We start from the raw sequence: 25,379 nt of genomic DNA, 5'->3' as shown, positions 1-25,379 counted from the left end.
CAGGATTTCTTCATATAGTGTACATAATATGTATTTTCATATACTGAATATTATACATATTTTGTCCCCATGGCTTGAGTTTTATCTTTGCCTAATATTTCTTTGATGATGTTGAGGGTTTTTTTTGTTTGTTTGTTTGTTTTGTATTTTTCTGAAGTGAGAAGCAGGGAGACAGAGAGACAGACTACTGCATGCTCTCAACCGGGATCCACCCGGCATGCTCACCAGGGAGTGATGCTCTGCCCACCTGGGGCGCTGCTCTATTGCAACCAGAGCCATTCTAGTGCCTGAGGCGGAGGCTACAGAGCCATCCTCAGCACCTGGGCCAACTTTGCTCCAATGGAGCCTTGATTGCGGGAGGGGAAGAGAGAGATAAAGAGAGGGGTAAGGATGAAGAAGCAGATGGGCGCTTATCCTGTGTGCCCTGGCTGGGAATTGAACCCGGGACTTCCATACACCAGGCTGATGCTCTACCACTGAGCTAACCAGCCAGGGCCTGAGGTTAATTTTTATGTACTCAAATATCAATATTTCCACTTTTTTTTTTATGACTTCTAGATTTTCTATCTTGTTCAGGAAGGCCTTCCTCAGTATATAAACAAGAATACAAAAATCATCTCCCATATTTCCCTTTAGTTCCTTCCTATTTTTTTTTTTTTTTGTATTTTTCTGAAGCTGGAAACGGGGAGAGACAGTCAGACAGACTCCCGCATGCGCCCGACCGGGATCCACCCGGCACGCCCACCAGGGGCGATGCTCTGCCCCTCCGGGGGGTCGCTCTGCCGAGACCAGAGCCACTCTAGCGCCTGGGACAGAGGCCAAGGAGCCATCCCCAGCGCCCGGGCCATCTTTGCTCCAATGGAGCCTTGGCTGTGGGAGGGGAAGAGAGAGACAGAGAGGAAGGAGGGGGGGGGGGGTGGAGAAGCAAATGGGCGCTTCTCCTATGTTCCCTGGCTGGGAATCGAACCCGGGTCCCCCGCATGCCAGGCCGACGCTCTACCGCTGAGCCAACCGGCCAGGGCCTAGTTCCTTCCTATTTAACATGGGGCTTTATAGTTTATTTGGCATGATATGACTTGATAACACAACAAAAATAATTTTTAATATATGCATTGATAACTTTTTCAACATAATTTACTGTAATTTATTCTTTTTGCATGGTTTTAAAATGTTAATCTAACCACCAAGTAAATTCTCAAACCCCATGAGTCTGTTTCTGGACTGTTTTGTTTTACTCATTTCTATCTTTCTTTCTGTTTGTTTATTCCTAGGACAATACCACTGCAGTTTGGTTGCTGAGCATCTAGAGCAAGCCTCCCTAAACTAACCTCCTCTTTAAAAAGTTCTTGCCTATTTGTTTCTTATTTGTTTTGTTTTTTTCTAAAAATGTTAGAATCAGCTTCTCATGTTCTATTATTTTTAATCTAACTCCAACTTTAACTTGTATTACTTGAATTTATAGATTCATAGGGGAGAATCTTTGTAATATTGTTGTCGTCCTATACGGGTTTATCAGTTCTACTTATTCACTGAAGTTTTCTTTTAATGATATATGACAGCCTTCAGTTTATATCTAAATTTCTTATCTTTTTTTCTCAAAAGTAGAATCTTTTGTCTATACCTTTTCTAATTGACTATTGTTAGTATATAGGGATGCTATCACTGTACGTTGGTGTTCTGTTCAATCATTTTACTGACACCTTTTGTTTAATAGTTTTTCACTTGCCCCACATATTTCTAAGAAAAAAACAATGTAAGTTTATCAAGAATTGTTTTTCTTTCTTTCTAATGGTTACACCTTTTATTATATTTTTCTTGTTCTATTGCATTGTCTTGCATTCTAGTAATAGGGATGATGATAAGCATTCGTGTTTTGTTCCTGTCTTCTAACAAGGTACAATTAATCTTTCATGGTTATTTGTGATGCTCTCTGTGGATTTATTATAAATAATTTATATCAAGCTAAGAACAATTCCTTCTATTTCTTGCCTAATATTTTGTGTTGTTATTGAGTAGGCATTGAAATTGATCAAATGGTTTCTCTTTTACAGATTAAGAAGGCTTTGGGGAAATCCTCTTGATACTCCGGCAGGTTCCTCTTTCTATCACCATGTAAACATTTTTCCTTTGGGTGAGAAGCAGATACGTTTGACACACTGTGATTTATTAGCTTTTGCCCTTAGGTGAGTCATACCAATAACTCTGCTCCTCATTCAAGAGAGAGACTGTACTTTCACACTTAAAACAACAATAACAACAAAAGTAGAAGATGGAATGCCTTTAAAAATATTGTTTGAACATATGCTTAGATTTTCTATTTATTTGCTTTAGATGCTTCTATAACATAACTTGGAGAACATTTTCCCAGTGTCTCATATATGCTGAGAGACCTGTGACTGGATGCCCTAAAACTTATCATTTCTGTTTATGGTTCATCTTTTCCTTCAGCCCTTCACAGTCCATCTTCCCGAAGTGCCCTAGGACGGTTTTCTCTGCTTACCCACACTTAGTTCCATAAAACAGACATTGTCAATGTTCACTCCTATGACCCAATAGGCTCTGGTACCCTAGGTAGTCTGGGTATTAAGAAGCACATACTCAGGCCCTGGTTGGTTCACTCAATGGTAGAGCATTGGCCAAGCATGTGGATGTCCTGGGTTCCATTCCTGGTCAGGGCACCCAGGAGAAGTGACCATCTGCTCTTCCAACCCTAGCCCTTACCCCTTCTCTCTTTCTTTCTCTTACTTTCCCACAGCCATGGCTCAATTAATTTGAGAGTATTGGCCCAGGCACTAAGGATGGATCTGCAGAGCCCCTGCCTCAGGTGTTAAAAATAGTTTTGTTGTGAGCACGGCCCCAGATGGGCAGAGCATCAGCCCCAGACAGGGGTTGCCAGGTAGATCCCAGTCAGGGTCTCTCTATCTCCCCTCCTCTCACTTCGAAAAGAAGGGAAAAAAGTATCATATACTCAGAGAAACAGAGGTTGTGTAGGTAAAGACTGGCACTGCATTTAATAAGGGGGAGAGATTTAAACTTTTTTGGCTATTTTCTGGGTTTTCATATAATGAACTTTGTTCCTCATTATAATAAAAGGGAACCAAAGTATAATTTTAGGCGGAAGAGAGAGATAGGTCTAATTTTATCTCAAGGAATTATATTAATAAATCTTTTTCCTGAAATAGAACCATCCTTGCATTCCTAGAATTAAACTCTATTAATCAAGTATAACTGTTCTAAAGCACAGGTACATTTGATTTGCTAACACTTTCCATCAACGTTAATTAGATTACCCTCTAATTTTCTTTGTGTTATCTTTGTCTAATTTTAGAATCAATTCTATAGGCTTGAGGTTAAATTGGGATGCTTTCGATCTTTCTCTGGACTCTGTAAGAGTTTAGAATATGATGATTATGTATTCCTTGAAGGTATGTTTTGTATTTATTAAGAAGCATTCTAGGTGATTTAAGATGTAGACAGGCTTTGGAATCCATTTTGGGAATCAACTGGCATAGAGAAATTCTACCACTTGTACAATAAGGTATAAATATTTTTTATGTTGTATAGTTTGTAAAAGTGAAAAATTAGCGAAAAAAAAAAAACTCTTAAGTGTTCATCAGTGAGATTGTGGTTCAATAGGCCATGGTACATTCCTACTCTGGAATGCTATGCAGAATGATATGATACTACCTCCAAGATAGATTGCAAAAAGCTTAAAAGTCACATATAAATACTTAGAACATAATTTCATGCTGATTGAGGGGTACTTGTGCATTGCTCAGAAGCGCTCAAAAGAGTCAGACCATTGAATGGGTCTAAATTTTGCCCCTCTACCAATGATCTCCAAGTCTCAGCTTTCTCAGCTGATAAAGAAAAATAGTAATAGTGCCCCATAGGGTGGTTATAAGAATTACAAAGTAAATTCATCTAACATGTTTACGATGAAGCCTGACATAAAGTACTCAATTAATTTTTTTAAAAGCTACACATCTATAAGCAAACACACACATTAAAAACAACACTGCAATCCCAATTGAGAAGAGCAGATAAATAAGGAAGGGCAAAAAGAAAGGATTAAAAGCTTCTTTGATATTTTGCTTATGAAAATCATGGTTAAATTTTTCTCTCTGAGTGAGGCTTAAACTGAGCGTGGTGTGGCAAAAACTAAGAGTATCTTCTATTTTCTGACTACCCACCAGTCTCTCCCTTCTCTTTGTTTCCTGCAAATCCTTGGGATGAAGCTACATGCCCCTTTGGTCCTATCCCTTCAGTTATAAATAATTTCCTCACCAGGATTGATTTAGGCCTTAACTCTCTTATAAACTGCAAAAGCTAGGCTCCTTCACAGTAGCCAAAGTCATCGCTCTAAGCAAGCACAAATATTTTCTCTTTTACACTCTTCCTTTTATAGTTTCACCAAAAAAGAAAACAAACATAAACAGGTGCATCCACACTATGCAAATGAGTAAAGGTAACCTCTGAAACTATTTCACAGCAAACAGAAGATCGTCAAGCTGCTACTAGCTAAAACCACAGGAGGTGTGTCAAGCTCCTAGATGCTAAGCCATGGGAGGCCTGAGGGCTGGGAAGGCAGTAAATCCCCAGAGAGCTCTAAACTCCTGATTGGCAAGCCACACCAGGCCCTTCAGTTCCTCAGGTGCTGATCCACAGGAGGCCCATCAACTGCTCCAGTGGAAGGTGCAGGGGGGAGGGGGGAGGCAAGCTGTGTGGAGGAGTAGCTTGAATGAAAGGCCACCAGCTCACCAGGGGAGAAGGGAAATGAGAGGCACCGACTGGGAATACTAGAGTTCAGAGAACTCCATTAAGGAAAAGAATGAGCCGCTCTCTCTTGCATAGAGTGCCTTCTTACCTATGGGAAGCACAACTCACAAAGAGTAAGTTTCTGGCCCAAGGATTCTAACTAAATGCTGATGTTGAATGATCCCCAGACCACCAGAACTCCCAACAAAATCAGCACCTCCTCATTAGCTGCTAAGGTTCTTAGGGGCTCACCATCCACTAACACGCCCTTGTTTGCCAAGATCCTCAGCATGACAGTGACAATATCTTCAGGTTCCCAAATCCTTAGATTTACTTTAGGAGAGACCGACTGGGCAGTAGCTGGATCTCTCTCTTTGATTTACTCGCTGGAGCATTCACTGAGTATCTGTTACATGCTGAATTCTGTGCTTTGTACTGGAGATAGAAAAAGTCAAATAAGGTATGGCCTCTGTCCTCGAGGTGACATAAAAGTAAATAACAGCTACAGAATAAGGGTAAATAATGGAAATATGTCCGAGGTGTCGCAGGAACACAGAGGAAGGGAAATTACATCAAATGGAATTCACAGACACTTTCTGGAAGAAGTGACGACACCACATCATGTGTTAAAGGACAAAAAGGAGTAAAGAGAAGAGAGTGTTAAAATGGGAAAGAGGAGAAGAACCTGGAAAGAAGGTTGGGAAAAAAGTTACAATTAGGCAGAGAGAACAGAAACTCTAAGTGACGGGGAAGGAGCAGTGGTTGACTCCACCCGAGAATAGTCAGCAGAGGACTGTGGCTGGGGAAGGCGGTGCCCAGGGGAGAGGTGAACACTGAGGCCAGGTCAGGAAGGGCTGTGCGGTCCAAACAGATGAGCTTGAGATCTACCCTAAAGGCACTGGGAAGCCCCTGAAATATTACATAGCATCAACGCACAAGACCAAGGTCTTGGGAAAATTACAGCGTGCTGCTTCTGAATGTGAGGTTTCTCAGGTGTCCATCAAGGTTAACCAATCTCCAAAGTAAAATCGGTTACTGACGTTAATTTTCTAATTTCATTTTTTGTCACTTAATTTAAACAACTTATATGAGTTACACACGTATAGAACGATGTGTACCATATATAGCATATATTTTACTACCAAACACTTTTTAGAGGAGACTCTTATTATAGTTAATAAGCACTAATACGGTATTAAAATTCAAATAAATGCCAAATATTCCTTCTTTAGATGAGTATAATTTTAATCATATAGCCTCAATATTACCCACTTATACTTTTATTAATAAATTACATATGCACACCACACAATTCTAATATATTAAATATACCTACATAATAAAACAGAGAAAGCTTTCGAAGGCTAGGCTAAAAAATAAAAATAAAAATGAAGGTTCTAGCATTCTCTATCTGCTCTTCAGCAGATTATCTCTTCTTCCCCATTTGGAAACCACTGGATTAGACAGCTACCAAATACCTAGATCCAGCTCCCTACACGCTTAAACAGACGCATGTAGAGAAAGATCAATACACCACTCATTAAAGCAAATCAACTAAGGGAGAAAACAAACAAAGAAAAACAAAGACAAGGAGTGTCATCAAGGACTGTGATGACATGAAATGCCCGAATCCAGGTAATGGCTAGGAAGTTGATAAAAGGAAGAGGCACTAGGTCATGACTTGATGACAACTGACACCAGTTCTCTCAGTTCCCTGGGTCATTATGAGGACTCAGGATAACACTTCCTCCCCTTTATCATACAAGAACAGCCACCTGGGTGAAGTCAGTGCAGCACAGGCAGGGTTCTGGCCTGAGGAGTGAGGGGGGCGTCCTGGGGCTCGCAGGACAGCCTCTGCTCGCTCCTGGTACCAGAACCTGGGGATCCCCGAAATGGAATTGTATTTCTAGGAGCTAATTTTCCAGTGGTCCCTCTGGAGGGTTTAGGGGTCAGCAATCTGGGAACTGCTCTACATCAGAGGATGTGTCTGTATTTCAGCATTTTTAAGCTTGAATTCTATTTATAGGATTTGTCCGTCATGGGTCCTGCCCACTTCCCTTTTCCACAGGGTTTTAGTAAAAACTGCCGCTGTGGTGAGGATCTGAATTACAAATACCTGAACCCGTGGGAGAAAACACTGCTCTAGACACCCGTTGCCCTCGATCTCTCAAAAGGACAGTGCTTCCACACATGGTCTCCCGCCCTGTAGTGGGCCGAGGGGAGGGGCAGGGGCCTGGTTTGCCAGGTGAGTGCTCAGACTCAGAACTACAGCCCTTCCCCAGGGTAGCCAGCCCAAGGCACCTGGCTTCACTGCGCCAGCAACAACCATTCCTGCTGATGCATCACAGGCCCAGCAATCGTGCCAGCAACAGGAATGGAGGAGAGAAGCTGGAATTTAATTAGCTTTCCATTCAATGCACCATTCATACATTCTCTCTCTGACTCACCCACTCACTCATTTAACAAATGTGCAAATTGCATATACTCTGTTCTATTTTTTTTTTTTTTTTTACTTCTACTCTGCTCTGAAGCTACAGTGAACACTGGGAACAAACATGAGAAGTTCCCTTTAGTACTGGTGACATGCTAGAGGACAGCCGAGTGCCACCAGTCATGCGCACATTGAGCGCAGCCGGGCGGCTCTGGCACAAGCGACAGCTCCCCGCCTTGCGCTAACCCCCTGCGTGGGCTTCACAGACTCAGTCTCCCCGCGGAGAAATGCAGTTGGTGCGGGTTAGCCCACTGTTGTGCCACCAGACAGAACCCCAGATCAGTCTAGGGAAGAGCAATGCTTTGTGTTTGTTTTTTCATTGACACACTAAATTGCCATCAGGTGATGCTATCATGTAAATAAAGTGAGGCAAACAGATGGCTTCAGTTGGGGCTCAGGACTTGCAAAGCATCACTGATGTTACAAATAAAGGAAAGAGAGGAGATGCTATCAGACGCAGAGCCGGCCCTGGAGAGCAAAGCGCCTGATGGTTCTGGTCTACATACACCATGTAAGCATAACAAGGCAGTCACAACCACGTGCTATTCATTTCCAACTATGGGGATACGGCTCTAAGACATACAGTCCCGCCTTTCTCTTAAAATGTATTTTACGATGGTGTTACCTGTTTATATCACCATGCCGCTTTCCGTCACAGCCTTTCAGCGGCTCTGTGTGGTCCCTCCCACGTGTTGATAGAGGGACAGTGTAAGGAACTAGAGAGGCTCCAGGCAGGTGGAGGTTTGGATTTGAATCTCTGCTGCCTCTAGATCTAGAGCTCTTTCTTGGTCCTCCCTTTTTGGGTCCATATTCCTCAGCTAAAAAATGAGAGAAAACTGTGGCAGAGACCACTAGTTGCTTTTCAGTAGTTTTCCTTTTCTTCCTTAGTAACAAGAACTTCCATTTTTATTTTGTTTTTGGTTTGTTTGGTTTTTTTGCATTTTTCTGAAGCTAGAAATGGGGAGAGACAGTCAGACAGACTCCCGCATGCGCCCAACCGGGATCCACCCGGCATGCCCACCAGGGGGCGATGCTCTGCCGCGACCAGAGCCACTCCAGCGCCCGGGGCAGAGGCCAAGGAGCCATCCCCAGCGCCCGGGCCATCTTTGCTCCAATGGAGCCTCGGCTGCGGGAGGGAAAGAGAGAGACAGAGAGGAAGGAGAGGGGGAGGGGTGGAGAAGCAGACGGGCGCTTCTCCTGTGTGCCCTGGCCGGGAATCGAACCCGGGACTTCTGCACGTCAGGCCGACGCTCTACCACTGAGCCAACCGGCCAGGGCCTAAGAACTTCCATTTTTAGCTGAACACAGAGTCGCTTAGCCAGAAGACTACATTTCCCAGCCTCTCTTCCAGTGAGATGGGCCCTTCAGCTATGTTTGGGCCAATAAGCAGGAGACATGTTATGTGTGACTTTCAGGAAGAATCCTTTCTGCTCCCTGATGCCTGGAATGTGGCTGCAGTGGCTGGAGCTCCAGCGGACACATTGCACCAGAGTAACCGTGGGAATGGCAACAGCACAAGGGGACACACGGAGTCCAAGTCCCTGACACCATGGAACAGACTTCTTTTACATAAGAGAGAATATAAACTTCAGGTCTTTGTTATTCACAGAAGACCTAATACATCTGGATACCAAACTTCATGGAGTGGTTGCAAATTAGACTGAGTGTGAGAATACTTTGTGCTCAGAGTGTTTTTGCAAAATCCTGACACGATGAGCTGCTCTTGAATAAAAGGCTATATGGTTAAACATCTCAGAGAAACAGAACACACTAAGCCCCACCTCTGAAAATTGCACAATTCATATCATCATAGAAAAGGCATTGAAAAGATCAGATGCAAAGAAATCCATTTATCTGTGTTTAGTCCAAAACTTCCCAAACTCATGTGACTTCTTTATCTTACTCCTATGTAATGCTTATAAAGAGCTAGTTTCACAGGAAGCAGTTTGAGAAATTCTGGGTAAATTTATTATTAATTAATATCTAAATGGTTGTTTTTGCATTACGATATGGTTTATCTAATTGAATCCACTTCTATTATAGTCTGGGTCCTTGTGGTATATGCCCTCATAACTCTCTAAATGTTTCCTACAACACACTTGTTAATTCTGTTCTTTATCATCGTATGTGTGATTGCATTGATATCTTGAATGTGGTTTGGATTTGAATAGTAATATCTCCCTTACTAAGCAGTAAGCTCCAGGTAGGCACGGAAACTGCTTTGTTCACCATTTTGCCCCCAACACGAGGCAAAGTGTCTGGGACACAATAAATCATGTGCCCAGTAAACAGTAGTTCAATATATGCATGATTTCTGAACTCTGCTTTAGTATCCAGTGCATTGTACAAATGGCAGTGAGAAGTGTTCATTGCATTTCACTCTTAGCTTGAACTCTTCCAGGGCCCACACGGAATCCTCGTCAACAGAACGTTGGAATGGCCCTTCTAAAGGAGCGTTATTTAATATACAGAAGAAATCCTAAGTAATATTGGCATAAGGATAAAATAGGGGATTTTTAATGTGTTTACAGATAAAGAAAAATAAAAACAATCTCTGAGTTGTCAGCCAGTCAATATTACAGGCATAGATTGAAGATACTGTAGGATTGGTTCCAGACCATCCCAACAAAGAGGTGAGTGTCGCGATGAAGTGAGTCACAGACTTTCAGCTCGTGGAGAAGCTGGCCTTCATTTTGTAAAATATGCAACATCCTTGAAGTGCAACAAAGCAAAGCACAATAAAATGAGGTATGCCTGTACTGAGCTCAGCTGGCCTGCATGCCCAAGACAGACCATTTGCAGGGCTGGAAGTTGATGTTGGCTACTAGCTAGAGCTTAGCTGGGGCTGCAAACCAGTGTGAAAAATTGTGGCTTCTTTATGTGATTTGAGATTCCCACAGCCTGAGGCTCTGTCCCAAAGGGTACATTCCAATAGCAACTAAGACATAGGGGTCAAAAGAGCAGCTTCTGCAAGGGCTTGTGTGCCCCAGCCCTGGAAGGCCCACCACATCACCTCTACTCCATGCCATAGGTCAGGCAAACTACCTAGGTCAGCCCGGATTCCACGAGAGCAGAGTGAGCGCCTCATTTCTCCAGGGAAGGGGAGAAATTCATTTATGGCAGCACTTTTTGAAGAATATCTACAACAATATCATTTAAATTATAATAGTAATTAGAACCAGCACTAGACAGTGTCATTTGATGCCCTAATAAAAAAAAGCATATATATCATTATACTACAAGTTGATTTTAATGTTGATAGCTATTATCAAAATACTAGTTCCATTTATTTATAAGCCTATTCTATTTTATGTATTAAAAGTATTATTCTGAGAGTGAATCTAGGCTCCATCAGAATGCCACAGGGTCCCAGGGCACGTGAGAAGTGAAGAACCCCTGGATTGGGGACAAGTGTGGTGACTGAAGGGTTGACCGTGAGCCACCCATGCTACCCCTGCCCCTGCAGCCTGGGCTGCAGCTTTAATCACCTCCTTGCTGGGGCAAATTTCTTCTCTTTAAAGGTCTTCATATGAAGACTCAAAGAGCTCCCTCAAGAAAGTGTAACCAACTCAAGAAATGGCAACTCTACTTAACAATAATTGGGAAATCATGAATTATTTAATTCTACATTCCAAAAATATCTTCATGGAAAACAGACCATAAAGCATAGAGGAAAAGGAGTACATAATTCAATTACAGCAAGTGAAAATGCCGTGCTCTATATTAAGGGCCCCAGCCCCAACCAGGAGGGCAAAATACAACATATGCAATCACTCAGATTCCCGTCTTTGTAAGAAATGCCTGTGTCTCCTCAAAGACTATTAATTCCATGAGACAAATTTCTTGAGGGAAGAAATACAACTTTACGCATTTAAGGCAAGGAAAAGTTTCATTAATTTTCAGCAAATCTGTAGCAGTTTACATCATAGCATATGGGGTTGGTAAGAAATTTAAAAGTGATGTCTTAGTAGAGTGACTAAATCATCCTGGTTTGCCACAGAGTTAGGTTTTATCACTAAAAAACTTCCCAGGAAATCCCTCAGTTCTAAAAAAAAACAAGAGTAACTGGTCACTCTATTTACTAATGACTTTAAAGAGATTAGTTCTTAATATCAATGTCCCAAAAATAAATATTAATGGATACCGGTTTCAGTATTTCAGAGTTGAAAGGAATTAACCAATGTACTCTGACAGACTATTGCTGCGTATTTGAAATATGAGCTTCAATTCTTACCTCTACAACTGAACTCATTGTAATAATTACACACAATTCTCTAAATCATTTTAAAAAAAATATGTATTGTGCTGTTTTATATTTTTTTAATACTGTATGTTTTTAGAAAATGACAGTGTTAACTTGGAGAATATAGCCTCTTTAATTTTCCCAAACTGACTGAGCTGTAAAAATCAACCAGTTCTGTTGAAATTAACCCACCACATGAGCCTATGAATTTATAACACTTGGCTGAATGCTAACTAGACAGTGACCAGGGACATCCTGGTTGTCACTCTAGAAGTTCTGCTGTCTCAACAGGGAGTGACACAAAGATATGGGGATCCTTGAAGACATTCATCCCTCTAAGGGTTTTCATAAAGTTCAAATGCAGTTGTGAAGAAATGTAAGACAAAGCAAGCATTACATTTTGCATTTGATTTTTAGGAGCTTCCAGAGAGTACACAGTTTATTCTCAGACAATTTCTAAATTACCGTCTTCCTAGTCCTCTGGTTCCATCTCCAAGGCTTTCTTAGTCAACTCTTCGGAGGATGACCAAATCTAAATCCGGATTTCTAACCAGCTTCCCTTCTAAACCGCTGGTCCACAATGTCTGTGACCATCTAGGCATCAACCTAGGAAATTTCGTATACATCTGTAATGGAATTCATTGCCCTTCCTGTTAAACCTATTCTGTCCCCTGCATCCTCTGTCTCTACTGATGGCACTCCTACACATCCACTCACATTCAGACATTCAGAGTCATCTTTCCAGTCTCATTCTCTTTTCCCTTTACAATTAATAAAACGTCAGGTCCTGCCAATTCTCATTTCCTATCCAGTTTCTGATACATATTTAAATTTTTACATAGCGACCATCAATGAATTTATTGCTACTATAAAGCCGACAGTTTATATAGTTAAGGCCAAAAAACACTTAAAAGTTCTGAGGTAAATAATGCATAGTTCTTGTAAAAAAAAAGAATTCTAAAATGTGCATGGAAGAATGCAAAGACTGCAGGAGAAAGCAGTTGGTATAGAAGAAAAGACATCGCACCTACTGCAACTGAAGAAAAGCACCATAGGTGTTTTACATGTGTACCCATTAGGCTCTGGTAGGGGCTAGCACACAAGGTGCCCAGAAGAGTCACACTTCTGCGATACCAGAGTCAGAAATCTGCAAAGTTGTAAAGACAGTGATTTTCTAGGCTGAACTCAGTATCAAAACAAAGCCTGCGTCTCTTACCTATTTCACACTCACCAATATCCACTCCCACCCCATCTATGATCTACAAATCCTGGGGAAAAATGTCCCCTCCTAGAAAACTGCTATGATCCTAATGGACTATGACAAGCAGTATGTTTCTCAGGTGAGTGATGACAGAAAAGGATTTGAAAACACACTGAATTAGAGTAAACTCTAATTAGTTCCAGCAAGTTAGCAAGCCATAAAAAGTGTCAGGGCTAACATGACTTTGGGTCTCAAGAGAAGAGTCTAAGTGAGTTCTAATTAGCCCGGAAACAAACACCATAACTGAGTCAAGCAGAGAATGGCAAACTGAGAGTACAGAAAGGGTATCAACATATTTTAATATATTTTAAAAACTATGTTCCTTTTGTCATTCATAGAAAATAAAAATCTTTGCTGTGGTTTTTTTGTGTGTGTATGTGACAGAGACAGAGAGAGGGATAGACAGAGACAGACAGACAGGAAGGGAGAGAGATAAGAAGCATCAATTCTTCATTGTAGCTCCTTAGTTTTTCATTGATTGCTTTCTCATATTTGCCTTGACCAGGGGGCTACAGCAGAGCAAGTGACCCTTTGCTCATGCCAGCGACCTTGGGCTCAAGCCAGTGACCATGGGGTCATGTTTATGATCCTATGCTCAAACCAGCAATGCTGTGCTCAAGCTGGTGAACACGCTCAAGCCAGATGAGCCCATGCTCAAGCCAGCATCCTTGGGGTTTCAAACCTGGGCCCTCTGTGTCCCAGTTCGATGCCCTATCCACTACACCTCTGCTTGGTCAAGTTCTGTTGTTATTCTAATTGAAACAGTTTTATGGATAAAATTTACATAGTTGTAAAACTACATAGAAAATATTTTTATTGATTTTTAGAGAGACAGTGGAAGAGGTGGGGGTGGGGGGAGAAAGAGGGAAACAGAGAAGAGAGAAAGAGAGAGATCAATTTGTTGTTCCACTTATCTATGCATTCACTGGTTGTTTCTTGTATGTGCCTTGACCAGGAATTGAACCCCCAACCTTGGTGTATCAAGATGATGCAACAACCAAGTTAACTACCCAGACAAAGTGTAAAAATACTTAAAAAAAATTCAAGTCCTGGCTACCCAACCTGGCAAGGGTGCTTTGTCACAGACCTTGGTCACTGGTTAGAGTCCTGTTGTTATTAATTTATAAGAAGCCATTTGAATCATGGTCATTTCAACTAAAAGGAACTCCCTAGTCTCTAAGTGTGTCTTGCAAATATAATCTTATTTTACGGACATAAATCTAAAATTAAAAAAGCAAAAGTATTGATTCTTATCTACTTTAGGAGGCAGTTTGCAACACTGGGTTGAGAATAAGGAGACAAATTCTGTTCTTCTTCTTGGTACAAAACATAATAAAAGTCTTGGTAATAATATTAATACATCCTGTAGCATTTTACAATTTCCAAAACATTTGTATTACCTTAGTTCATTTTAGTTAAGCTAGATAACCTCTAAATTCCCTACTAGCTATGTATCTATATTTTTACATATATATTTTTTACATATATATTAACATATACTTAATACAAGTAAATATATGTATATAAAGACACAGCAAAATAAAAAAAAAAGAAATTATGAGGTGATCATTCAATTCATCAGAGGACTCCACATTGCAAAGGATTTTGCACCTAGATTGCTTTAAACAGTAAGCTTCTATTGTGAATTTGCAGTCTGTGGACATATCTGCCCCATGGAGCCTGAGATGCCAACTTTTCCTTCTTGTGGGAAAGACATGGCCTGACCACCCTTCACCATTAAGCAAAGTTCACAGAAAGCTATGTTCCCCTCTAAGAAGCAGTAGTTAAAGATCCTTTGGTTTTAAGTTTTCTTTTTATTTATTTTTATTTGATAGTAATGCTGATTAAAGGTTTTGTGTCAAAAGTACCTCCCAAAAACATGATTGTCTGTTCTTCTTTATGAAATCTTAAGGAAAACGTTTCCATTTATATTCTAAATAAGATTAAAGAAAAATTTGACTCTCTTCCTCCAAAAGAAAAAAAATTGCTCAAAATATTCATCCTTGACTTCTCCCTTCACCAAATTACACTTCTTTCCTCACAAGAAGAAGTTCCCGGTCATGGATGGAGGGATCTGGCTACAGGTTGCAGCCCAAACACTGTCATCCATCCCATTTTAGAGTGAGCAATCGCAGACTGGGGGCCCAATTCTGTTTGAAGGGTTTAAGTATCCCATATTCAGGCAATTAAGAGGCAATACAGTAACACCAAGCATTACAGGTATTAAAGAATAAAGAAACTCAAATCCTTTGACCAGTTTGTCTCCTGGTGTTCTTCAATTTCTGACTCATATAAGCCAACAGAATCTATCGTCTTCCCAGAGAGGGAAGAACAGAACAAATTTACCAGACCCTGAAACACTCAAACCTTTTGAATTGTCAAGTACATCTGCTCTTAATTACATGTGTGCACACACACTCACACACATAAACTCATGTGTTGTGGTAGATTAAAGACAGCTGCAAGTTCTTTGCAGTTCTCCACATCCAGAGTGGAGCCTAATTCCCCTCCCTTATATCTGATGAGCTGGCATCAGTGCTTTGCTTGACCAAGAGTATGTGAGGGTTATGATATTCTGATGCGGCGAAGGCTGGCTCAGAAGGCATGCACTTCCACCCAAGTCTTGGACTGCTCACTCTTAGGGATCCCTTAGGCTGTTTATTTTGGAATCCAGGTGTCACACTGAAAGAAAGCCTAGAAAGACCCCTAAAGAAACCCACATGGAGAGGCACTGAGGCCTCTTAGCTGACTGCCCTGACTTAGCTCCCAGCCAATAACCAGCATCAACTACCAGTTACATGAGTGAACCACCGTAGACCATGCGCCTGAGCCCTTAGATGGCTGTCATCCAGCAAGCATCTGACTGCAATGCATAGAAGAACCCAATAAGATATCCCAGCCTAGCCCTGTCCTGCAAAATTGTGAACAAAATAAAATGTATGTGTGTTTTAAGCTGTTAAGCTTCTAGGTGGTGGTTCTTTAAGTAGTGATAGATTACTAGACTACACACAACAGTCACCACTCTGTCATGCATCCTACAGAGGACCCCAGGAACTCACACTTAATTTCTCCCCATCCCACTTGCTAGTGATCCAGAATAAACGGGCAATGTTTTGTATGACTCTTCTATTCCATCCAAATGGGACAAGGCCACAATTTTGAAAACTACTTAAGTTACAGAGAGAACACTAATATTTATAATATTTGGTTTCTAATTGATGTCGCAGACCTAAACATCTGTATTCTGTGCATCCTACCCTAAATTAGTTATAATCTCAGGCTTTAAAAAAGTAAATCAAACTAATAATGCTATCTACACAATATTTTGTAGAAATTCCTTCCCCCTAAAAAATTACTTCCTGATTTATGATCATCTTATATCACCAATCTTAATACCTTGTGACTTAGCAGAAGAATGCGTTAAATATTGACATCTTTGAACATCACATGAATTTTATGAGCCTCTATGCTATTTAAAGCACCCGAATATTAAAAATCAGAACAAACAAAAGAACTATTATGAAAGAAAAACAGGACTCTCCCATTCATCTTCAAATAAGGACAGTTCAAAGTAATATAGAAAATGGAACACAGGGAATTCTACCACGCACACACGCACACACACACACACACACATGCTGGAGGCTATATGATATCATATCTGTACCCTTCAGAAAAGAATCTTATCGTTTGCAATTATAACACATTTTTCTTTCATTAAGTCTGCCCTGTGTGAAAAGGATGTCATTTTTTCATGGCCTAAATTCCCTCAGAGGAAGCACGAGACGCACGTTACAGGAGTCAGAGCAGTCCAGGACAAGACAGACAGTACAAGTTAGCAGGATCAGTTTACCCATTGACCAGCTATTCTTGTGAAGGTTTGAGACCTTTTTTGAGAGGAAGAGAGGCACAGAGAGAGAGAGAGAGAGAGAGAGGAACATTGAACTGCTCCTGTATGTGCCCTGACTGGGGAGTTGACCTGGCAACCTCCACGCTCAGGGAGGATGCTTCACCACCATCCGGCCAGGGCTTAACTTTCACAGATTTGTAGAGAGACATGAGAGGAAGTGAGAAAGAGGGGAGGGGGAAGGGAAGCATTTGTTGTTCCATTTAGTTGTGCATTTTTTGTTGTTATTGCTTCCTGTGTGTGCCCTGACTGGGGATCAAACCTGCAACTTTGTTGTTTCTGGAGGACACTTTTAACCAACTTTCAAACTTGAAACCCTTCTTCCCATTCTGTAGATGACTAGAATGGATTCAAACAAATTCTCCCACATTTAGGAGGCAAAGACAACCGCACATACTTGTTTGTGTGAAGCTAAGTTACTATAAACTAAACAAGAGCAAATGCTCCATGAATAACCCAGCTTACTCCGTATAATACCACCGAGAGGAATTTTCAGCTCTTTCAAAATCCAGTGTGTCTATAAAGACAGAAGGCCTTGAAGGACAGTGGTGTGATACTTAAGATAGTGATATCTTTTATTAGTACAGTCAAGTCTTATTTTTATGTAATAGGATGGGACTGAGGTCATTCCATAAAACTGATTTCCCAGAAAATGGAAATAGGCAATTTACCCTAAGAATTTTATTGAAAAATTGTGCTATTCTATTTGAATAATGATGGGAATGTTCTACACATTTCCTTTATTAATGAATTAAAATACACAAAACACCATAAAATTATATTAGAGGTTCAAAAGTATCACTTAAATCTTCTTTACCAGTCACTTTCATTTTATAAAATCAGCAGTTCCATTAAAATCGTATTATGTAAAAATGGGTTTTTACTGTAATAATAGTTATTACCTATTTAGCTCCCAAAGATGTTGTGAAAATTAAATAATAAGCCATTGGAAAGCAAATACAAAGTGTCGCTAATACCAGAGGCCAAGAGGGGGCAGCCAGGCAGAACAATGGAGGAAAGGGATGCTGGAGACATTAAAAATCACAGCTTTCATCTGTAATTCCATTACTACCAATCCGCTACGCAGTGGGCACGTGTGCTGATGTTATCTCATTTGATCTTCTCATATGACAATATATTAATTGCAGCCCTCATGTTATAGATGAAGGTCGGAAAGGTTTAAAATTTGTCCAGCGTCATCCAGTTGGTATACGTCAGAATCCAAATGTGAACGCAGGTTTACTCCAGTCGGCAGCCCCTCCTCATCCCCTGAAGCATCACTACCCCCCTTGTGCCCTTGAGTCTCATATTGCCCCACTCACTCTCACCCCACTTTGCAAGGTCCATTCAAATGCCTCTTCCTCCAGGAAGCCATCTCTCTTCTACTTGCCTAAGACACCCTGATTCTAAACACTTCTGTTTTGATTACAGCTATTTGTTATATTATTGTGCATTATGTGTTCTATTAACCCAGCTTAGATGACCAGCTGTTTTGAGATCATGGCTGTATTTGACTTGCGTTTGGAGCCTGGGGTCAGGAGCACCTCGTTCAGTGCCTAAAAACACAGTGAGCGTTCGGTAAATGTTAGTTAAACTGAATGGGAAAGGAGTTTAACTTGAATTGCAACTACATTTGCTACCAGATGCAAAGCAAGTGCTTTCACCAATGGCGCGTTACATCAGACTCCTCCCGTTTTTCCATGTCAGGGGCACCTAACGAGGCTGTGGTTAGACTGAATTCCTCGAACGAAGTAAAAAGTAGAGTTCTCTTCATTTTGATTCCAGGTGAAAGAAACACTGTGGAGAGCCAACAGAGACATGTGAATCCAGTATAAAATCTAGTCTGATCGGAAGGAACCAGAGCAGGCAGGGATGGTGAGTTCTTAAAAATGACATGATAAAGTTAGGACATTGGAATCCCACTGCCTGACTTCCTGCCCCAGCTTCTCTGCTTACTAGCTGGATGAGACTTGGACAAGTCACTTCGTCTCTCCATGCCCCAGATTTCTCATCTATAAAAAGGAGGTTAATGCTAGCAGCCTCACATAAAGTAGTTGGGAGACTAAGTTAAGGAAATCAATGGAGAACACGCAGCACTGTGCATAGCACACACCAACCACTTACGTTATAGTGGCTGCAATCATCATCATAAAAGTCTTAGTTATTAGGAATCTGTTCAAAGGAGAAGACATTATTTTCCACAGACCTGTAAAATTGTGTAGTTGCACTGTGTCAAACTCAAAGGTATTGATTGCTTCTGGTATTACATTCTGGATGGTAGCATTGACATGTGAACTTCAGTCAAGCAGTACTTAACTGAATGTCTATTTTGTGCCAGACTTGGGTGAACAAACAACCTTGATTCGAAGAAGGCTAGGAATAGAATACACCAGGAGAGCCAGGAAAATGTTAAGAATGCAAACCACAAGTAGCAAGAGGAGGTAAACTAAACTCAAAGGTCTGTCAGAGGTTAAAATATCCGGGTTTGCTAAAACTCGGAAGAGAAAAATAAGCCAGAATAGTCCATTTGTATGGTCCCAAACTGAATGGAACAGTGAAGTACAATGCTTCCCACTACGTACAAGGCGATTTGTTGGCATTCAGAAAGGCTTATTAGAGGAGAGAGGCAACAGAAAAAGGACTTCATTTATTATATATCCCGTATCTGTTCGCATTCACTTATTTTTACATTTGAGCAATAGAAATAATGAACAATTATGTTTTAAACATCTTAACTTCTCTGGTTCTCACAATAACCCTCAGGGACTGACTGAAGACACTTTATCCCATGTCAATGCCCCCACCTACATTTTTCCAAAGCACCGATCTGTGCTACTTAAGAGCAATTTCATGGAGAATTCGCATCCATTTTACAAGCTGGCCATGAAGACAAGAAGGCGGGGTGGTGGAGGAGGCCAGCGGCTCCAGGCCGCCAGGGCCCACGTGGACACAGTCCACTGAGAGGCCAAGCAAGACAGCAAGATAGTGCTCCTCACTCAGCAGAAAGGGCCCAGAGGATGGTAAAAGCTTGGCAACCTTCAAAAGCTTCTCCTGCTTCCCGCACAGGGTGGGAGAAACAGCTTGCTTAGTGGGAAAAATCATAGCCCAGGGCCAATCCGCTGGCGAGATTCATCAAAGAGATGGCTAAAACAGAACAGGCTTTTCCTTTTCATACAGGAATGACTCATGAGCTTGTTTACTCACACAGTTCCACCCGCCATTGAGAGAGGTGGAAGACAGGGGCGTTGGATAATGATAATAGTAATAATAAGAGTTCAACTTCCTACTGGTCAGCCCACTTCCTCTTGCATCTTCATCTCTCTAAGCTAGTGATTTTCAACCATCTCTGTCACAAGGCACTCATAAACTAATTACTAAAATTCTTTAAAAAAAAAAAGTATAATTTTGATCTATTTTACATTGGCAGCTATTGTGTTGGCTGTTGTCACTTTTTTATCTGACAGTCTAAGGGAAAAGAAATGGGTGACCCTGAACTTACGGATTGTTGGACTCACTTGGCAAAATCAGCACATCGTCCCCAGGGCCTGGAACAGTGTGGTTGTGTCCTCCCCAGCCCTCTTCAACACCAGCCCACGCTTCGGGGAGGGACCATCTCAAAGCTGATTCAGGCACAGAGGTCGAAGCTAGAAAACGAGAGGGAAGTAGCAAAGAGTGACCAAAAATGTGATTCACGGTGATAGCTTGTAAATTCTCTTATTTTAGAATGCTGGTGATATTTTCCCCTCCAAAAATAGCTGCTTTGTAATGTTTTATAACCTCCCAAAAAGCATTTATCAGGTACAAACAAGTAATGATTCATTCCTTTGATCACCTCCACTTCTAGGGAAAATACAGTTTACGTTTTTTACTAAACAGTTGTGTTTTGCCTATTACAATTATTACATGTGCTAGTCAAACATTTTTAAAAATGCAAACATAGAAGGAAAAAGAAAAAAGAGTTGCCTATAACCTCACTACCGAGAAAGAACAGCCATTAACCTTTTATTTGTATTTCCTCCCAGAATTTCTCATCATTTTTATATAATTGAAATTATATCATGAATGTAATTTTACATCCAGTTCTTACTTTACTTAGCTTAGTAGTTTTTCATGTGCATTTTCTAATGTGATTAAAACTCCTTGTAAACAGTATTTTAATGGTTACATAATATTGTAACATACAAAAAGTTCATAATTTATTTAATACCTACTGTTTGATATTTAGGCTCTTTCCACTTTTTTAAAAATTATAAATAACTTGCCTGATCAGGCAGTGGCAAAGTGGATAGAGCATCAGACTGGGACGTGGAGGACCCAGGTTCGAAACCCTGAGGCCACCAGCTTGAGCACAGGCTCATCTGGTTTGAGCAAGGCTCACCAGCTAGAGCCCAATGTCATTGGCTTGAGCAAGGGGTCACTCAGTCTGCTGTAGCCCCCCAGTCAAGGCACATATGAGAAGACAATCAGTGAACAACTAAGGTGTGCCACGAAGAACTGATGCTTCTCATCTCTCTCCTTTCCTATCTGTCTGGCCCTCTCTCTATCTCTCTCAGTCTCTGTCACCAAAAATAAATAATAAATAAATAAATAAATAAATAAATAAATAAATTATAAATAACTCTACACAAATTTGCCGATAATCCTGATTTCTTCTTAAAATAGAATTTTAGCAATGGAATCACTGAGTCAAAAGGTATGATCTTCTCACAGCTCTTAATGAATATGAAAGATGAGAATATAATCTAGATGCCTCACATTGTAATAATTTGCATAAAAACCAATGGTTTTCATAGATTCTGCCACTGATGATCCAATGGCCTTTTCTTTTCAACCATCCACTGGCCTCTTTATCAGAGAATTGAAACGTAAACCTACTCATTTCCAATGAAGAATGGCCAGCATCGTATCACGCACACCATGCTGACTGCACCCACATGTTCTTGTCTGGAATGCGATCCCTGCTACAGAGTCACAGGGCAGAGAGGTTGTCTCCAAGGAGAATGAAAAGATTCACAGATGACTAAACATTCCTTTGCCAGGACAGATCTTCTTTTATTCAGTTATTACTTTAAGTGGCTCAAATTAAACCACAAATGGAATTAATTTTTACACAGGAAATCCATTTGCCCTATGAAAAATGTTTTCTTCTCAGGCTAGAAAAATTTCCTGGGAGTCTCAAGAACTCACATGATGGGAGATCTCAGATGATCGGTGGGAGACAGTTCTCACCACCCATTACTTGTTACTTTCATAAGCATAAACGAGTAATCAGTCTTCTCTATCAGAATTGCCCTAAAAATGCCGGGACACACAAAAAAATAAAATGCTACATTTTGCCCCAAGGAGCGAAGAGCATTGTGTAAGCTATGTAAGTAAATATTGGGAAGATAGAGCTCTGAAGGGTGTTCTCTTGAAGGGTACCCCACCGAGGGATGAACTGAGACCTGGCCAGGGGCACATGCAGCATCTGGGCTGCTTCTGGGAGGCGTAGGAGCTATAAAGATGAAGGAGGATGTGGGGAGGGTGTGCACTCTACACAGAGGGATGAGCTTAAGCAATGGCAAGAAATAAGAGATCAAGTGGAGGAATTAGTGGCAGTTTTGGGTGCTAAGCCCCAGAGCTGGAAGGAGCCAAATAATGTGGCTGTGGAAACAATCAGAGGTCAACATGGGAAGGGTAACAAAGAGGGAGGAGCTAAGTATGACCTTGGGGTTTCCATCATGGGTGGTGACAAGTAGAAATAGAGATGCCCTTTCGGACGTATATTGATGAATTCAGTCTGGGCCATACAGAGTCTGGGCAGTCTGTGAGGCCTCCAGGCGAAAGGACACAGCAAGCAGGAAATGAATATGAATGTGGAGGATGGGACAGGGTTCTGAGTCAGAGAGATGGATCTTGGTGTCAGCCCAAGAAGTCATATTTGAAACTCTGAGGATTGTTATGATAGTCCCAAAGGACTACGGTGTGAAAAGCCCACAGTCAGAACCATGAGGAACACCCAATTATTTCGTCCACCTGAACCCAACTTCCTACAAGCCATGGTCTAATTAGGGCCCTGGGATAATTTAAAAGTGTGTGTGTGTGTAATGGTCAAGTAGAAATCCTAGGCAATTTAATTAGCACAAAACCTACCTCACACTATGAAAATCAGGTAATGTAGTCAAACAAGCCTCATTCGGAAAGAGGTTTTGTATATATTTTATAAAAACTAGGGCTATCCCACTTTTCTAAGTTTCCTCTGAATATCGTCTCCTTCATAGTACTATACCTAAGATATCCAGATGAAGAGAGGATGGGGATATTTACTGAAATGGTCACTAACTACCATCACAAGTGTCAGAAAAAGATATCCTAAAGCTTTATTTCCAGTGATTTTTTTTTGTTTTTTTTAATTTTTATTTTATTTTATTTTATCTTATTTTTATTAATTTTAATGCAGTGACATTGATAAATCAGGGTACATATGTTCCGAGAAGACATCTCCAGATTATTTTGACCTTTGATTGTGCTGCATACCCCTCACTCAAAGTCAAATCGTCCTCCGTCACCTTCTATCTGGTTTTCTTTGTGCCCCTACCCTCCCCCCACTCCCTCCCTCTCCTTCCTCGCCCCTTCCCCACCCCTCCACCCCACTCCCTGTTACCATCACATTCTTGTCCATGTCTCTGAGTCTCATATTTACGTCCCGTCTATGCATTGGTTCATATAGTTCTTAGTTTTTTCTGATTTACTTATTTCACTCCGTATAACATTATCAAGGTCCATCCATGTTATTGTAAATGATCCGATGTCATCATTTCTTATGGCTGAGTAGTATTCCATAGTATATATGTATCAAAGCTTTTTAATCCACTCGTCCTCTGATGGACACTTGGGCTGTTTCCAGATCTTCGCTATTGTGAAAAATGCTGCTATAAACATGGGGGTGCATTTCTCCTTCTGGAACCGTTCTATGGTGTCCTTGGGGTATATTCCTAAAAGTGGGATAGCTGGGTCAAAAGGCAGTTCGATTTTCAATTTTTTGAGGAATCTCCATACTGTTTTCCACAGTGGCTGCACCAGTCTGCATTCCCACCAGCAGTGTAGGGGGGTTCCCTTTTCTCCACATCCTCGCCAGCACTTATTCTGTGTTGTTTTGTTGATGAGCGCCATTCTGACCGGTATGAGGTAATATTTCATTGTGGTTTTAATTTGCATTTCCCTAGTGATTAGTGATGTTGAGCATTTTTTCATATGTCTATTGGCCATCTGTATATCCTCTTTGGAGAAGTGTCTATTCATTTCTTTTGCCCATTTTTTGATTGGATTGTTTGTCTTTCTGGTGTTGAGATTTACAAGTTCTTTATAAATTTTGGTTATTAATCCCTTATCAGACGTACTGTCAAATATATTCTCCCATTGTGTAGTTTGTCTTTTTATTCTGTTCTTATTGTTTTTGGCTGTGCAAAAGCTTTTTAGTTTGATATAGTCCCATTTGTTTATCCTGTCTTTTATTTCCCTTGCCCGTGGAGATAAATCAGCAAATATATCACTGCAAGAGATGTCGGAGAGCTTACTGCCTATGTTTTCTTCTAAGATGCTTATGGTTTCACGCCATACATTTCAGTCTTTTATCCATTTTGAGTTTATTTTCGTGAATGGTGTAAGTAGGTGATCTAGTTTCATTATTTTGCAGGTTGCTGTCCAATTTTCCCAACATCATTTGTTGAAGAGGCTCTCTTTACTCCATTGTATTTCCTTACCTCCTTTGTCAAATATCAGTTGTCCATAGAGCTGTGGGTTTATTTCTGGGTTCTCCATTCTGTTCCATTGATCTATGTGCCTGTTCTTATGCCAGTACCAGGCTGTTTTGAGTACAATGGCCTTGTAGTATAGCTTGATATCAGGAAGTGTGATACCTCCCCCTTTATTCTTCTTTTTTAAGATTGCTGAGGCTATTCGTGTTCTCTTTTGGTTCCATATAAATTTTTGAAATATGTGATCTATATCTTTAAAGTATGTCATTGGTATTTTAATTGGTATTGCATTAAATTTATAGATTACTTTGGGTAATATAGACATTTTAATGATGTTTATTCTTCCTAACCATGAGCATGGTATATGCTTCCACTTGTTTGTATCTTCCTTGATTTCTTTTATCAATGTTTTATAATTTTCCGAGTACAAGTCTTTAGTCTCCTTGGTTAAATGTACTCCTAGGTACTTTATTTTTTTGGTTGTAATAGTGAAGGGGATTGTTTCCTTAATTTCTCTTTCTGACTGTTCATTGTTGGTGTATAAAAATGCCTCTGATTTCTGAGTATTAATTTTATATCCTGCCACCTTGCTGAATTCATTTATCAGGTCCAGTAGTTTTTTGACTGAGACTTTAGGATTTTCTATATACAATATCATATCATCTGCAAATAATGATAGCTTTACTTCTTCTTTTCTAATTTGGATGCCTTTTATTTCTTCTTCTTGTCTGATTGCTGTGGCTAGGACTTCCAGGACTATGTTGGATAAGAGTGGTGAAAGGGGGCACCCCGGCCTTGTTCCTGATCTTAAGGGGTTGCTTTTAATTTTTGCCCATTGAGTATGATGTTGGCTGTGGGTTTCTCATAGATGGCTTTTATCATGTTGAGGTATGTTCCCTGTATTCCCACTTTGCTGAGAGTTTTGATCATGAATGGGTGCTAGATTTTATCAAATGCTTTTTCTGCATCTATTGAAATTATCA

General features: G+C 40.7%; 1 protein-coding gene and 1 non-coding gene across 8 annotated transcripts in view; both read right to left on the bottom strand.

The window, feature by feature from the left end:
• Nucleotides 1-25,379, bottom strand: part of PKHD1 (PKHD1 ciliary IPT domain containing fibrocystin/polyductin) — a 482,558-nt gene that overhangs the window by 184,757 nt on the left and 272,422 nt on the right. For all 7 annotated transcript variants that reach the window (XR_010748128.1, XM_066359212.1, XM_066359215.1 and 4 more), the window contains one exon: nucleotides 20,176-20,304. Coding sequence is in view for 6 of the 7 variants with exons in the window: in XM_066359212.1 (XP_066215309.1) it covers nucleotides 20,176-20,304 (129 nt within the window). In the remaining variant the exon portion in view is untranslated. The remainder of the gene's footprint in view (nucleotides 1-20,175; nucleotides 20,305-25,379) is intronic.
• Nucleotides 8,452-8,527, bottom strand: TRNAV-GAC (transfer RNA valine (anticodon GAC)). Its single transcript has one exon. It is a non-coding gene; the product is annotated as a tRNA-Val (tRNA).

This window comes from Saccopteryx leptura, chromosome 1, assembly GCF_036850995.1.
Source record: "Saccopteryx leptura isolate mSacLep1 chromosome 1, mSacLep1_pri_phased_curated, whole genome shotgun sequence".
NCBI classification, from domain to species: Eukaryota; Metazoa; Chordata; class Mammalia; order Chiroptera; family Emballonuridae; genus Saccopteryx; species Saccopteryx leptura.
Note: the sequence above shows the minus strand (reverse complement) of the source record. Positions and strands in the feature narration are given on the sequence as shown.